The sequence below is a fragment of the Piliocolobus tephrosceles genome, chromosome 14 (assembly GCF_002776525.5).
Source record: "Piliocolobus tephrosceles isolate RC106 chromosome 14, ASM277652v3, whole genome shotgun sequence".
Lineage (NCBI taxonomy): Eukaryota > Metazoa > Chordata > Mammalia > Primates > Cercopithecidae > Piliocolobus > Piliocolobus tephrosceles.
Window position 1 is genome coordinate 43,725,635 of NC_045447.1, and position 17,411 is coordinate 43,743,045.

The window sequence follows — 17,411 nt, forward strand, 5'->3', positions numbered from 1 at the left end:
GTTGCAGTGAGCTGAAATCACACCACTGCACTCTAGCCTGGGCGACACAGTGAGACACCACCTCTTAAAAAAAAAAAGTAAGAGGAAAAAAGAAATGTGATGTTATGACTGGAGCAACAACAACAAAAAATAGCAAACCTAAGATAGATTCCTAAACAGATCATTTGGAAACCTAAAAATAACAGGTAAATGATGCTGAACTCTCAGGTGAGCATCTAACTATGATGCAGTCACTTACTGGCTTGAGGTCCCTGTGAGCATAGCCCTGGCTGTGCACGTAAGCGACAGCAGATACTATCTGACGGAAGACAACCCGGGTCTCCTCTTCTGACAGGCGATCCTGGGAAATTATGTAGTCAAACAGCTCTCCTCCAGGGCAGTACTTCAACAGCAATGGAATCACAGATATTGTTACAACTTACAAAAATCACTTCACAGAAATTTAAAATAAAAAAGTACACTTAACTCAGAGATATTGTTAATTCAACTTTATAGGGAATAGAACCGAGTAAGGCATATTCAAAAGTACACTCTCAGGATCAAACAAGTCAATAATGACTCCAGGAATGAGAACAATAACTCTTTCCTCAAACAGTTTTATTACCAGTAAGTAGAAGTAAAACCAACTACCACTGTGATTTTAAAAAGCTCACCCAGGGTTTTATATTTTTATAGCAAAGTATTAAAACCCATTCTCATCTTAATGCACTCTCATTTAGTGTAATTACCTGAAATTTTAAAACCCAGCAGTAATTATTGTTTCTCTATCCCGAAGACTAGCGGTTTTCAATCTGTACCAGAAGGAGCCCAGGTCTATGGAGGTATCTCAGACGCTGCAGAACAGGTACCAGAGCACAAAGCTCAAGGCTTTCCATCCCTTTCCCAGGACAGTTCCACTTTTCTGTGAGCTGGGTTTCCATTTTAGCAATATCAATTAAAATTACAAATGCATATAGACTTGACCTCACAGTTCCACATTTAGTTATTGCTCTTATAGATGTACTCATTCATATCAAAAAACAGTACTTTGGTCACGCGCGGTGGCTCACGCCTGTAATCCCAGCACTTTGGAAAGCCGAGGTGGGTGGATCACTTGAGGTCAGGAGTTCGAGATCAGCCTGGCTAACACAGTGAAAACCCGTCTCTACTAAAAATACAAAAAATTAGCCAGGCATGGTGGCGGGTGCCTGTAATCCCAGCTACTCAGGAGACTGAGGCAGGAGAATCGCTTGAACCCGGGAGGCAAAGGTTGCAGTGAGCCAAGATTGTACCATTGCACTCCAGCCTGGGTGACAAAGTGAGACTTCGTCTCAAAAAACAAACACCACCACTAACAAAAAATGTACCTTAAAGATCATTTACTGCAGCAGCAGTGTTTGTAAAAGCAAAAGACTAGAAACAACTGTCTTAGTCCATTTGGGCTGCTATAACAAAATACCTTACACTGAGTAATTTATAAACAAGATAAATGTATCGCTCACAGTTCTGGAGGCTGGGAAGTCTAACATCAAGGTGCCAGTAGATCCAGTGTCTAGTGAGGTTCTGTTGCTCACAGTTGGCATGTGCTATGTATCCTCATGTGGTAGAAGGGAGCAAACAGCCTCCCTAAAGCCTCTTGTATAAGGGCACTAATCCCATTCATAAGAGCTCTGCCCTCATGACCTAATCACCTCCTTAAAGGGCCCCACCTCTTAACACTGGGGATTAAGTTTCAACATACGAATTTGTGGGGAACACCAGCATTCAGACCTAAATGCTGATACTATATAAACTATAACACGGAATGGAATTCTAGGCAGTAATTAAAAAAAAAAAAAAAAAGGAAGCTCTTTACAAACTGCTATGAAACAATGTCCGGTACTAAGTTAATAAAAGACTACAGATTGATATAGTGGCTTGCGAAAGCATTATGCTGAGCAAAAAAAGCCCAACAAAAAAATAAGCAAAAGAATACTGTATGAGTCATTTACATCACATTCTACAACAGATTAAACTAATCTGCAGTGATAGAAATCAGACGAGTAGTTGCTGGTAAGGGCAGGGTGGCTATGGTTACAGGGAAAACTTCAAAAGGGCTGGAGAAAACTTTCTGAGGTGTTAAGAGATGTTTTACACTTTGGGGTGGGAGGTACATGGGTATATACATTTGTCAAACTGCATACCTAATGTGCACATTTTATTATATCTAAATCACACCTCAATAGGAAATTTTTTTAATGTTATCCAATAAGTTTTACAAAAAGAAAACAGCCTACTTCATATTTCCAAATAAAGAAATACAAAATAAAGAGAAATAAAAATGTCTGAAATATCTGAATGTGCTCAGATGGTCTCTAAGATCAATTGTTACATGGGAAAAAAAACAAGGTGCAAAGTAATAATTTGTGACCATTTGTGTGACAGAAACCAATAAGCTACACACACACACACACACACCCCCACATATAAAATACACATACGTATGAAATATATGTAGGTATCTACAAGAGACACAAGAAAAATACATGAATGGCTCAGAGAAAAGAAAATTTGAAGGTCAGGAGCGGTGGCTCACTCCTGTAATCCCAAGCACTCTGGGAGGCTGAAGTGGGCAAATTGCCTGAGGTCAGAAGTTTGAGACCAGCCTGGCCAACATGGTGAAACTCCGTCTCTACTAAAAAATACAAAAATTAACCAGAGGTGGTGGCACATGCCTATAATCCCAGTTACTCAGGAGGCTGGGGCAGGAAAATCACTTGAACCCAGGAGGCGGAGGTTGTAGTTAGCCAAGGTCACACCATTGCACTCCAGCCTTCAAGACAGTGTGAGACTCCGTCTCAAGAAAAAAAAAAAAGAGAGAAAAAAGAAAAAGCAAACGTGATGACTAGGATGGGGCATGGTTGCTCACGCCTGTAATCCCAACATTTAGGGAGGCCGAGGAGGGAAGATCGCTTAAGGCCAGGAGTCCAAGACCAGCTTGGGCAACAGGCCAAGACCCGCATTTCTATTAATAATATAATGAAATTTAAAAATTAAAGAATATTGGATGACTGGGATGTAGGGGAAATAGAGGATTTTGTTTTTTAATATATACTCCCTTGTACCTTTTTTTTTTTTTGAGACAGGGTCTCACTCTGTTGCCAAGGCTGGAGTGCAGTGGTGCAATCATAGCTCACTGTAGCCTATATCTCCCAGACTCCTCACCTGAGCCTCCCAAGTAGCTGGGACTACAGGTGTGCACCACTATATCCAGCCTTTTTTTTTTTTTTTTTTTTAAAGTAAAAACAAGGTCTCACTATGTTGCTCAAGCTGGTCCCAAACTCCTTAGCTCAAGTGATCTTCCCACCTTGGCCTCCCAAAGTGCTAGGATTACAGGCACAAGACACTGCACCTAGCCACTCTCTTGTACCTTTAAATTTTCTCCTAGGTTCATGGATGCTTGGGAGATTTTGTTTAACAATTTTTTTTCTTTTTTCAGACAGAGTCTCGCTCTGCCACCCAGGCTGGAGTGCAGTGGCACAATCTTAGCTCACTGCAAGCTCTGCCTCCCAGGCTCAAGCAACCCTCCTACCTCAGCCTCCCAGATAGCTGGGACTACAGGCATGCACCACCACAACTGGCTAAGTTTTTGTATTTTTTGTAGAAATGAAGTTTTCCCATGTTGCCCAGGATAGTCTCGAACTCCTGGCCTCAAGTGATCCACCAGCCTTGGCCTCCCAAAGAGCTGGAGTTACAGGCATTAGCCCCTGCGCCTGGCCCTAAGAATTTTATTTGAACAAAGGGATCAGCTAAAAATATAAAGAGGTTTTAAAATTACCATCGTGGACCATGTAGATAGATCTACAGTGTAGTAACGGCGGAAAATAGTTCTAGATCCAAAACATTCAATGTTGTAATTTTTTTGTTTTTATTTTTTAGAGACAGGGTTTTGCTCCGTCACCCAGGCTGGAGTACAGTGCCATTATCATGGCTCACTGCAGCCTCAAACTCCTGGACTCAAGCAATTCTCCCGCCTCAGCCTCCGGAGGAGCTGGAATGACAGATGCACACCACACGCCATCACATCCAGCTTTTTTTTTTTTCTTGTACGTAGAGACACGGTCTTGCTATGTTACTGAGGCTGGTTTTAAACCACTGGTTTCAAATGATCCTCCCACTTCAGCCTCCCAAAGTGCTGGGATTATAGGCATGAGAGGACCTGGCCAAAATTACGATTTTTAAAATATGCTTTTAAAACAGTACTAACCTGTGAAAATCATGTGCAAATTACATATTATTTGGCTGAGACTAACAAAAACTAAACAAGTTGAATAATACAAGTTCTAAAGATATCTTTCAAGACAAAAAGGGCAAGTTAAAACTTGAAATTGCTTGGTTTACATAACAGACACTGGAAGCTACCCAGTGCTGTGGGTTGAACTGTCACTGGATCAGCATAAGCCTAATCCTTGGGTCCTTTTAAGAAAAGAGACATTTGGGGCCGGGCGCGGTGGCTCAAGCCTGTAATCCCAGCACTTTGGGAGGCCGAGACGGGTGGATCACGAGGTCAGGAGATTGAGACCATCCTGGCTAACATGGTGAACCCCCGTCTCTACTAAAAAATACAAAAAACTAGCCGGGCGAGGTGGCGGGCGCCTGTAGTCCCAGCCACTCAGGAGGCTGAGGCAGGAGAATGGCGTAAACCCAGGAGGCGGAGCTTGCAGTGAGCTGAGATCCGGCCACTGCACTCCAGCCTGGGCGACAGAGCGAGACTCCGTCTCAAAAAAAAAAAAGAAGAGAGACATTTGGAAAGAGACAGAGCCACACAGAGAGGAAAACACCATTTGAAGACGGAGGCCAAGATGGGAGTGGTGCATCTATAAACCAAGGAGTGCCAAGGACTGCCAGCAACTACCAAAAACTAACAAAGAGGCAGTAAACAGATTCCCCCTCAGAACCTCCAGAAGGAACCAGCCTTGCCCACATTTAATTTCAAACTTCAAACCTCCAGAACTGTGAGACAATGAGTTTCTGTTGCTTTAAGCCACCAAGTCTGTAGTAATTTGTTCCAACAGTCCTAGGAAATTAATATACCACATAAAACTAGAATGAGGCCAGGCACGGTGGCTCACGCCTGTAATCCCAGCACTCTGGGAGGCTGAGGCGGGCAAGGTCAGGAGATCAAGACCATCCTGACTAACATGGTGAAACCCCATCTCTACTAAAAATGTAAAAAATTAGCCGAGCATGGTGGCGGGCGCCTGTAGTCTCAGCTACTCGGGAGGCTGAGGCAGGAGAAGGGCGTGAACTTGGAAGGTGGAGCTTGCAGTGAGCCGAGATTGCACCACTGCACTCCAGCCTGGGCAACAGAGCGAGACTCCGTCTCAAAAAAAAAAAAAAAAAAAACTAGAATGAGTCCTTCCCTCTAGGAGAAAATTCTAACATATTCTATCTAATAAACCATACTACCCCATTAGGGGTGTATTAGAAAGATGACATTTACACTGAATCTCCAATTTATTATATACATCTACTTGATCTAAATTGTTACAAATGGAACAAAACAGGTAAGTCGCTTAAAATCTATTATAATCTTTGAGGTGAAATGTACTTTTCTCTTTTACTACGGATAAAGTCACCAAATGTTTTTAGGTATCTAGAACATACTACTAACCTCAAGAACCATGAATATTTTGTTGGCTGTCTCTAGCACATGGTAGAGTTGACATATATGCTGATGTCTCAGATTCTTCAAGGCTTCAATCTCCGTTTTGATTCGGGGCAAATCACTCTGTGACAAAACATCATATGGAATGAGCAATAAACTTATTCCGGTGGTATTTCAAGCTCCAATACGACCAGCTTTAATACTAAGTAGCAAAAGCTATCAAAAAGCCCCCCAAAAATTGTTCAACGCTACAGAAAAATATAGCAAAATGTATTTGCATGTACATAAAATGGGCATTGGAGATTTTATGAAAGACAGGTTCAATGTCAGTCAACAGTACAACATCCAGGAAACAATCTCAGACTCCTTAGGTTAGCATTCCAAACAAGGAAAATGACAGAAACACTACTCAGCTATCATGCCTAAGCTACCACTTTCAGCCTCAGCAACACCGTTTAAGAAGTATGCTGAGCAAAAAACCAGTGAACTTTGGTGAAAGGTATATGGGTATTGACTGTCTCAGTCTCCTATCTTTTCTGAGGTCTTGAAACTTTCAAAATAAAAACTTGGGTGGGGAGACGAAGATAAGCCAAGCTGAAAAAACTTTAAAGGACAGAAGCTTAGAGATACCAGCAAGTAAAAAGTAAAACTTCATTATAAAAAGGGACTTAGGCCGGGCACGGTGGCTCACGCCTATAATCCCAGCACTCTGGGAGGCTGAGGTGGGCAGACCACCTGAGGTTGGGAGTTTGAGACCAGCCTGACCAACCCCATCTCTACTAAAAATATAAAATTAGCCAGGCGTGGTGCCGCATGGCTGTAATCCCAGCTACTCAGGAGGCTGAGGCAGGAGAATTGCTTGAACCTGGGAGGCCACAGTGAGCTGAGATCGTGCCATTGCACTCCAGCCTGGGCAACAAGAGCGAAACTCCGTCTCAAAAAAAAAAAAAGGGACTCTGGGACAGGCGCAGTGGCTCACGCCTATAATCCCAGCACTTTGGGAGGCCAAAATGGGTGGATCACCTGAGGTCAGGAGTTCAGGACCAGCCTGACCAACATGGAGAAACTCTGTCTCTACAAAAAATACAAAATTAAGCCGGGCGTGGTGGCTCTTGCCTGTAATCCCAGCACTTTGGGAGGCCAAGGCGGCAGGATCACAAGATCAGAAGATCGAGATCAGCCTAATACAGTGAAACCCCATCTCTACTAAAAACACAAAAAATTAGCAGGGCGTGGTGGCGGGAGCCTGTAGTCCCAGCTACTCTAGAGGCTGAGGCAGGAGAATGGCATGAACCCAGGAGACGGAGCTTGCAGTGAGCTGAGATCGCGCCACTGCACTCCAGCCTGGGCGACAGAGCGAGACTCTGTCTCAAAAAAAAAAAAAAATACAAAATTAGCCGGGCATGGAGGCGCATGTCTGTCATCTCAGCTACTCGGGAGAATGATGCAGCAGAATTGCTTGAACCCAGGAGGCAGAGGTTGCAGTAAGCCAAGATCATACCCCTGCACTCCAGCCTGGGTGACAGAGCAAGACTCCGTCTTCAAAAACAAATAAAATAAAATAAAAAGCAACTCCGTCTAATGGCCAGTGGCTCAGGATCCAGTTATCCAGGACTATACAACTAGATGTCACGTCTTGACGAAGAATCAACTGTAACTTTGACTGTGTTGGTATGATAATCTTTTTTCTTTGTGGGGAGGAAGACTGATGACTAAAACCAGGGAAGTAATCGGCTGGACGCGGTGGCTCATGCCTGTAATCCCAGCACTTTAGGAGGCCGAGGTGGGCAGATCAAGAGGTCAGGAGATCGAGACCATCCTGGCTAACATGGTGAAACCCCGTCTCTACTAAAAATGAAAAAAAATTAGCCAAGCGTGGTGGCTGGCGCCTGTAGTCCCAGCTACTCCAGAGGCTAAGGCAGAAGAATGGCGGGAACCCAGGAGGTGGAGCTTGCAGTGAACAGAGACCCACGTCACTGCACTTCAGCCTGGGCGACAGAGCGAGACTCGCCTCAAAAAAAACAAATAAATAAGGCCAGGCCTGGTGGCTCACGCCTGTAATATCAGCACTTTGGGAGGCTGTGGCGGGAGGATCACAAGGTCGGAAGATCGAGACCATGGTGAAACCCCTAAAAATCCAGGCCGGGCGCGGTGGCTCAAGCCTGTAATCCCAGCACTTTGGGAGGCCGAGACGGGCGGATCATGAGGTCAGGAGATTGAGACCATCCTGGCTAACATGGTGAAACCCCGTCTTTACTAAAAAATACAAAAAACTAGCTGGGCGCAGTGGCAGGCGCCTGTAGTCCCAGCTACTCGGGAGGCTGAGGCAGGAGAATGGCGTAAACCCAGGAGGCAGAGCTTGCAGTGAGCTGAGATCTGGCCACTGCACTCCAGCCTGGGCGACAGAGCGAGACTCCGTCTCAAAAAAAAAACAAAAAACAAAAAACAAAAAACAAAAAAAAAAGAAACCCCTAAAAATCCAAAATAATATTAGCCGGGCATGGTGACGGGCGCCTGTAGTCCCAGATACTCGGGAGGCTGAGGCAGGAGAATGGCATGAACCTGGGAGGCGGAGCTTGCAGTGAACCAAGATCGCGCCACTGCACTCCAGCCTGGATGACAGAGCCAGTCTCCATCTCAAAATAAATAAATAAATAAAAATTAAAAAAACCATGGAAGTAATCAAAATACTGTTAAAATCCTAGGAAATAACTAAAATAAGCATAATAACAACAGAAAATATAAAAACAAGTTTAGAAATCATGAATGTCATACTGACACTTCAGAATAAGTTTTGAGCATCAGTGTGATAACACATTTTGTGTTATTTAACATTTTGTTTTCTATTTAAGTATTTGAAGTGTTAAAGTAAGTCACACTAAAGTTATAACTGAAATTTAAACTGCTTAAGGGTTAAGCAGTTTAAACTGCTTAATCTTATTGATACTCATGTTTAAATACTCAAGAAAAATGGTTTTAATGCTTTTTTCTTAGATTAATAAATAGAAAATAAAAAAATTGAATAAAACAAAAAAACTGAAGGAAAGCCTGAATTGTCCACTGACAGATAATTAAAAATAATTTCTTATACTGGTCACTGTATGATTTTAGCATATATTTAGGAAGAAATTCTAAGAATATAATGACATTGCTATAACAAAACTACTTACATTCTCTTTGACTTTTTTTTTTTTTTTCTGGAGACAGGGTCTTGTTCTGTTGTCCAGTCTGGAGTACAGTGGCACCATCTTGGCTCACTGCACCGCAACGTGCCAGACTCAAGTGATCTTCCCACCTCAGAGCCCCCAAGTAGCTGGGACTACAGGTGTGTACCACCATGTCCAGCTAAACTTTTTGTATTTTTTGTAGAGAAGGGCATTCACCATGTTGCCCAGGCTGGTCTCAAACACCTGACCTCAGGCAATCCACCCACCTTGGTCTCCCAAAGTTCTGGGATTACAGGTGTGAGCCACCGTGCCTGGCTCTCTTTGACTTATGTGTTAATCAGAACTTATATCCTTAACAATTAAAAAAGTAGGTAACAATTGATATTAAGCCCTATCTCATTCCAACAATAAAAACATCAAAACAAAATTTTTTTTAGACAGGATCTTGCTCTGTTGCTCAGGCTAGAGTGCAGTGGTGCAATCACAGCTCACTGCAGCCTTAACCTCCTGGGCTCAAGGGATCCTCCCACCACCACCTCCTGAGTAGCTGGGACTATAGGCATGCATAACCACACCTGGCTAAATTTTTTTTATTTTTTGTAGAGACAAGTCTTGCCATATTGCCCAGGCTAGTCTCGAACTCCTGGCCTCAAGCAATCCTCTGGCCTCAGCTTCCCAAAGTGCTAGAATTACAGGGATGAGCCACCACATCCAACCAAAAATCATTTTTTATGTTTGATAATTAAGAACATTTACAAAATGTTAGGCTGGGAGCAGTGGCTCACACCTGTAATCCCAGCACTTTGGGAGGCCAAGGTGGGTGGACGACTTGAGGTCAGGAGTTCGAGACCAGCCTGGCCAACATGATGAAATCCCGTCTCTACTTAAAATACAAAAATTAGCTGGATGTGGTGGCACACACCTGTAGCTACTTGGGTGGCTGAGGCAGGAGAATCACTTGAACCCAGGAGGCAGAGGTTGTAGTGAGCTGAGATGGTGCCACTGCACTCCAGCCTGGTGACAGAGCGACACCCCAAAAAAAAAAAAAAAAAAAAAACAAAGAATGGTAGGAAGAATTAGAAAAAAAAGATGACTCAAGGTGACTTCAAACACTGGAAGGGGTATAGAAGCCCTAGAAAAACACCAAAAGAAACAGGCTTTATCTCAATATAAAAATAACTTTTTATACATTGTAGCCAACACCACAAACTGAATGGGCTGCTTTAGGAGGTAACAAGCTGTTCATCCTGGAAGAATTCACATAGAGGAAAAAGAGGCTGATTAGGAAAAGGATTTAATTAGATAACTTCTAAAGCCATTTTGAACAAAATGCTGGGACAGGCCAAGTACAGTGGCTCACCCCTACATTTCCTGTACTTTGGGAGGCTGAGATGGGAAGATTGCTTGAAGCTAGAAGTTTGAGACCACCCTGGGCAACAGAGTGAGACGTTGGAGGCTGAGGTGGGAGGATCACTTAAGCCCAGCAGGTACAGGCTGCAGTGAGTTGTGATTGTGCAGCTGCACTCCAGTCTGGGCGACAAAGTGAGACTCTGTCAAAAAAAAAAAAAAAAAAAAAGCTAGGACATAATACTTATCTGTCCACCTATCTACACTACAAAAATGATTCATATATTTATATTTAGTAAAAGTATCATAAGAAAATAACGATGGGGCCAGGCACAGTGGCTCACATCTGTAATCCTAGCACTTTGGGAGACTGAGACAGGCAGATCACAAGGTCAGGAGATCAAGACCATCCTGGCTAACACGGTGAAACCCCATCTCTACTAAAAAAAAAAATACAAAAAAATTAGCCAGGCGTGGTGGTGGGCACCAGTAGTCCCAGCTACTCAGGAGGCTGAGGCAGGAGAATGGCGTGAACCTGGAAGGCAGAGCTTGCAGTGAGCCGAGATTGTGCCACTCAAAAAAAAGAAAGAAAAGAAAAGAAAGATGGGACATATTAATATCCAGGAACACCTACAAACTACAGATGGATGATACAGACTTCAAATATGTGCCACTGCCCTGCATTAAAATCTGAAGGACAAAGTAATCCCTTCCCCCAGATTACTTTTTAAAACCACCTATCTGTATTTTTTTTTTTTTTTTGAGACAGAGTCTCGCTCTGTCGCCCAGGCTGGAGTGCAGTGGTGCGATCTCAGCTCACTGCAAGCTCCGCCTCCCGGGTTCACGCCATTCTCCTGCCTCAGCCTCCCGAGTAGCTGGGACTACAGGCACCCCGCCACCTCGCCCGGCTAGTTTTTCATATTTTTTAGTAGAGACAAGGTTTCACCGTGTTAGCCAGGATGGTTTTGATCTCCTGACCTCGTGATCCACCCGTCTCGGCCTCCCAAAGTGCTGGGATTACAGGCTTGAGCCACCGCGCCCGGCCTATATGTTTTTTTAAAAGCTATAAAAATATTATTCTAAGAGCAGTAACTAGAACATTAGAACAATTCAGGTTTTAATTCACAAAACTGATCTATAAGTAGACTATTTTTAAAATAAATTTAAACTTACCCCTAGTGTGTTTTTATCCATGATTTTTATAGCTACCATCTCTCCAGTAAGGATATGGCAAGCAAGTTTGACCTTTGCAAAGCCACCTAAATAGGAAAATGTATTATGAAAGCATAAGCAAGGACTCAGGCACAAACACATTATTATAAATAATAATTTTAAAAGACTCTATCAAGCCAAATGTTCCTAGAAGTTCGTGGCATTTTTTTCCCGTTGCTTCTTGTTATCCAATATCTAGCTAAAGGTTTTTTTTTGTTTGTTTGTTTTTACCATGAAAGTGTATCTCTAACTTTGTAATAAAAAAAAAAAACAGAACTCACTTTAGAAATTTGCTTTATGATTAACACTGCAATTAAATTTCCTTTATAGTTAACACTGCTAGAACACAATATAAAGTTACTGAGACCAAAGACAAATTATGTGAAAATTCCACTCAGTTTTAAAACTTTGAAGATAAGCAATTATATTTCAAAACTGGATCAAAAGCTGGATAAATGTCTCCACTCAGGCAGCTAAAAGAAATCTCCAAATTAAAATTTCCAAAAAGAACTTCCTAGTAGTCTCTCCCATGGTCTTCTTCCTTTCAACAAAGGGCAACTCCATTTTCCCTGGTGCTCAGGCCAAAAACCCTGGAACCATCCTTAGCCCTTCTCTTTCTCTAGCACTCCAACCCATCAATAAATCCCACTGGCTCTGTCTTCAAAATATATCAATGGTTACCTTGGGGGAAAGTAGGCAGGTACTCCCTGGAAGGTCTATGTCTTGATCCACGCAGGGAATATATGGGTGTATGTACACATATATATGTGTAAAACTCTACTGAGATTATTGCACTTTGCATATTTTACTATATGTTATACCTCAATAAAAACACACACACATAGGTGTGTATATATGGGTGTGTGTAAAGTTTATAGAATCCCACCCCTTTCACTGCTTTTACTACATCATGCTCATCCACACCACCATCATCTCTAGCATCAACACCTGAATTATTGCAATAGCCTGCTAACATCTCCCTGCCTCTGCTCTTGCCCTTCTTCACCCAACCTCTTACCTACCAAGCAGCCACAGCAACTCTGTAAAAACAAAAGTCAGATTACCCCTTAACTCGAAACTCTCCAATGACTTTTATTTAGAAAAAAAGTCAAGAAATAAAAGAAATATTTAGAATAAATTTTTTATTTAGAATAAAATCAAAGTTCTTGCAATGACCTACAGGGCCTCTCCTACTATTCTCCTCTCTGCTTGCTCCACTTTTTCTTACTGAAGTAGGTAGAAGAATTTTAAAACTGGATGGGTTAGAAGAAAAACCTCATGTCTACCCAAATAATCTATACTCTCAAATAGTTGATCTATCCACTACCTCCAAAAATAATAATAATTACCTGTCCCAATAGTTTCATGTAATTCATAATATTTGAGAAGTTCATCATAATCTTTCATGGTCCTCTTGCAAGTTTAAACCTAGAAGACAGAGAGTACATAATCAATAAAGGAAGTAATACTGGATCATCTCCTCCATTCTTATAACTGCAAATCTAAATAAGTCTTATGCATATACACGATACTGAAAAAACTGATTACTGGCCATATGAAAAAAAGGATTCCTGTCTCACACCATGTATAAAAATGAATTCCGGCCAGGCGCGGTGGCTCAAGCCTGTAATCCCAGCACTTTGGGAGGCCGAGACGGGCAGATCATGAGGTCAGGAGATCGAGACCATCCTGGCTAACACGGTGAAACCCCATCTCTACTAAAAACTACAAAAAACTAGCCGGGCAAGGTGGTGTGCGCCTGTAGTCCCAGCTACTCGGGAGCCTGAGGCAGGAGAATGGCGTGAACCCGGGAGGCGGACCTTGCAGTGAGCTGAGTTGAGATCCGGCCACTGCACTCCAGCCTGGGTGACAGAGCAAGACTCCATCTCAAAAAAAAAAAAAAAAGGAATTCCAGATAAAGACTTAAAAAGTATGAAACATAAACCTTTAAAACTTTTTAAAGAATACTGTCATTATTTCAGGATAGGAGAGGATCACTTAAATAAAGTACCAATAATAATGAAAACAAGTAATATATTAAACAACATTAAATTTAAGAACTTCAGCTGGGCACAGTGGCGCATGTGTTGTCAGCCACTAGGGAGGATTGCTTGAGCACAGGAGTTCGAGGCCAGCGTGGGCAACATAGCAAGACCATGTCTCTAAAAAGAATAAAAATAAAAATAAGTTCTTCTATACATACAAAGACACCATCAAAAAAAGAAAATCATAAATGTGAGAAGATACTTGCAACAAATATAATAGTGGATGTACACAGAAAATACATAAACTCTGACAAAACAGTAAGAAAAACTCAACAGCAAAATAAGCAAATGATACAAAAAACTTTTCTCGGCCAGGCATGGTGGCTCACGCCTGTAATCCCAGCACTTCGGGAGGCTGAGGCGGGCAGATCCCGAGGTCATGAGTTCGAGACCAGCCTGGCCAACATGGTGAAACCCCGTCTCTACCAAAGATACAAAAAATTAGCCAGGCGTGGTGGCGTTCACCTGTAATCCCAGCTACTTGGGAGGCTGACACAGGAGAATCGCTTGAACACGGGAGGTGGAGGTTGCAGTGAGCCGAGATCGTAGCCTGGGCAAAAGGGCGAGACTTTGTCTCAAAAAAAAAAAAAATTTCTCAAAGAAACACAAATGGCCAATCAAAACATGAAAAGGGGAGTCTCTGAGCCTACTCTGGCTTGGGAGGCTGCCTGAAGAAAAAATAATTAAAAAAAAAAAAGACATAAAGCTGGGCGAGGTGGCTCACACCTCTAATCCCAGCACTTTGGGAGGCTGAGGCAGGTAGATTATCTGAGCTCAGGGTTCGAGACCAGCCTGGCCAACATGGCGAAACCTGTCTCTACTAAAAATACAAAAATTAGCCGGGTATGGTGGCAGGAGCCTATAATCCTAGCTACTTGGGAGGCTGAGGCAGGAGAATCGCTTGAACCTGGGAGGCAGAGGTTGCAGTAAACTGAGATCACGCCATTGCACTCCAGCCTGGGCAACAAGAGTAAAACTCCATCTCAAAAAAAAAAAAAAAGCCCAGGCAAAGTGGCTCACACCTGTAATCCCAGCACTTCGGGAGGCCGAGGTGGGTAGATCACAAGGTCCGGAAAAGAAGACCATCCTGGCTAACATGGTGAAACCCCATCTCTACTAAAACTACAAAAAATTAGCCAGGCATGGTGGCACACACCTGCAGTCTCAGCTACTCGGGAGATTGAGGCAGGAGAATCAATTGAGCCCAGGAGGCAGAGGTTGCAGTGAGCCAAGATCACACCACTACACTCCAGCCTGGGTGACAGAGCAAGACTCTCTCTCAAAAAAAAAAAAAAAAAACATGAAAAAATTATCAGTATTATCAGGAAAACCCAAATTAAGAACCCAGTCATACACAATTTTAATATGAATATGATGTATTTTATTATTATGCTTCATATGTTGGTTATATATACAGTTAAATATACATCAAATAATATATAAAAATTAGTTGTAAAAAAACTTAGGTAGATCTTATTGATTTTGTCTCCCTGAGTTTTAAAATCAAGTAATTTATTTTTTGGTTTTTTGTTTTTTTTTTTTGAGATGGAGTCTCGCTCTGTCACCCAGGCTGGAGTGCAGTGGCCGGATCTCAGCTCACTGCAAGCTCCGCCTCCCGGGTTCACGCCATTCTCCTGCCTCAGCCTCCCGGGTAGCTGGGACTACAGGCGCTGCCACCTCGCCCGGCTAGTTTTTTGTAGATTTTAGTAGAGACGGGGTTTCACCATGTTAGCCAGGATGGTCTCGATCTCCTGACCTCGTGATCCGCCCGTCTCAGCCTCCCAAAGTGCTGGGATTACAGGCTTGAGCCACTGCGCCCGGCCAAGTAATTTATTTTTTAAAAAACCATAGACATGAGTAGGGCCTTGTTATGCACATTAATAAACAAAGTCACACTCATACCATCTCTGTCTTACTTGTGGAAAATATCCTCTTGGTTGACTTTTAGAGATCAGCAGTGTGTCTGGAAGAACTGCAAATGCAGTCCTAGAAAACTCTTTTTTTTTTTTTTTTTTTTGACACGGAGTCTGGCTCTGTCGCCCAGGCTGGAGTGCAGTGGCCGGATCTCAGCTCACTGCAAGCTCTGCCTCCCCAGGTTCACGCCATTCTCCTGCCTCAGCCTCCCGAGTAGCTGGGACTACAGGCGCCCGCCACCTCGCCCGGCTAGTTTTTTGTATTTTTTAGTAGAGACGGGGTTTCACCATGTTAGCCAGGATGGTCTCGATCTCCTGACCTCGTGATCCACCCGTCTCGGCCTCCCAAAGTGCTGGGATTACAGGCTTGAGCCACCGCGCCCGGCCAGAAAACTCTTGAATTTGCTTTTATTCATTCATTTATTCATACAGATGTTTACTGAGCACCTATGATATGCCAAACCTGCCCTTGGCACTAGGGTTGTAATGGAGAAGAAATGTGATTCTGCCCTCATGGAGTGTATATTCTAGTGGAGAAGACAAAAGGCAAATAAGTAGACAACAAATTAACAATTATAATTTATAGGCCAGGTGCGGAGGCTCACGCCTATAATCCCAGCACTTCGGGAGGCCGGAGTGGGCGGATCCCGAAGTCAGGAGTTCAAGACCAATCTGGCCAACATATTAAAACCCGGTTTCTACTAAAAAATACAAAAATTAGCCAGGCCTTGTGGTGTGCGCCTGCAATCCCAGCTACTCGGGAGGTTGAGGCAGGAGAATTGCTTGAACCCGGGAGGCAGAGTTTGCAGTGAGCCAAGATCACACCATTGCACTCCAGCCTGGGCAACAAAGCAAGACTCTGTCTCCAAAAATAATAATAATTACTATTATTATTATCTATAATAAATACTGAAATAAAAATAAGCAACAGTGGTTTCTGAGAAGGTAACATTTAAGCCAAGCTCTAATTCAAAGGATGAGAATTGAGAAAATCAGCCCTGCCAGTAATCAGACTGATATTCCTATCAAAACTTGAACAATGGTTTCAATAGAATCTGAACATGACCATGTAAACAATGTTTCCATTCAAGGCTGTTAAAATAAAGATCCTTTATTTGGCTGACTTCATTCTCTTCAATGACATCCTCAGCCCCACCTCATTATTCCCTCATTCTGCCCCTTTCAACTCACTCTGAGACTATCCAAAATTCTCAAGAGTATGGTTTCTCTTGCTGCAGCAAGCTAAACACATCTAATGATTTTTACTACAGATGTGGTCTTTGGTCTGTAGGCCTTAACGGTCATAGCCCACAAAGAATTAGAGGGAGAATATTCCAGAAAGAGGGAATTTAGGTGCAAAGATCCTAGAGGAAGTAAAAGTTGACAGGTACTGAACTGAGACAGCTTTTAGAGGTAACAGGTGATGGAAATGCAGATCTGGAGCTGGGACAATTGGTTAGGCGAAGGAAAAAAAAACATTGGATCTCTATCTCACACCATACAAAATCCATAATAGTTGTAAAGACTTAAAAGTAAAAGACAGGCCGGGCGCGGTGGCTCAAGCCTGTAATCCCAGCACTTTGGGAGGCCGAGACGGGCGGATCACGAGGTCAGGAGATCGAGACCATCCTGGCTAACACGGTGAAACCCCGTCTCTACTAAAGATACAGAAAACTAGTTGGGCGAGGTGGCAGGTGCCTGTAGTCCCAGCTGCTCCGGAGGCTGAGGCAGGAGAATGGCATAAACCCGGGAGGCGGAGCTTGCAGTGAGCTGAGATCCGGCCACTGCACTCCAGCCCGGGCGATAGAGCAAGACTCCGTCTCAAAAAAAAAAAAAGCCGGGCGCGGTGGCTCAAGCCTGTAATCCCAGCACTTTGGGAGGCCGAGACGGGCGGATCACGAGGTCAGGAGATCGAAACCATCCTGGCTAACACAGTGAAACCCCGTCTCTACTAAAAAATACAAAAAACTAGCCGGACGAGGTGGCGAGCGCCTGTAGTCCCAGCTACTCGGGAGGCTGAGGCAGGAGAATGGCGTGAACCCGGGAGGCGGAGTTTGCAGTGAGCTGAGATCCGGCCACTGCTCTCCAGCCTGGGCGACAG

At 43.3% G+C, this 17,411-nt stretch overlaps 1 protein-coding gene across 1 annotated transcript in view; it reads right to left on the reverse strand.

Annotated features, from left to right (window-relative positions):
• Positions 1-12,782, reverse strand: part of MELK (maternal embryonic leucine zipper kinase) — a 96,237-nt gene extending 83,455 nt beyond the window's left edge. The window contains exons 1-4 of the mRNA XM_023203174.1: positions 12,702-12,782; positions 11,314-11,399; positions 5,633-5,749; positions 239-382 (exon numbers count right to left, since the gene is read on the reverse strand). Coding sequence (XP_023058942.1) covers positions 239-382; positions 5,633-5,749; positions 11,314-11,399; positions 12,702-12,759 — 405 coding nt within the window. The 5' untranslated portion in view covers positions 12,760-12,782. The remainder of the gene's footprint in view (positions 1-238; positions 383-5,632; positions 5,750-11,313; positions 11,400-12,701) is intronic.
• Positions 12,783-17,411: the final 4,629 nt, after the last annotated feature.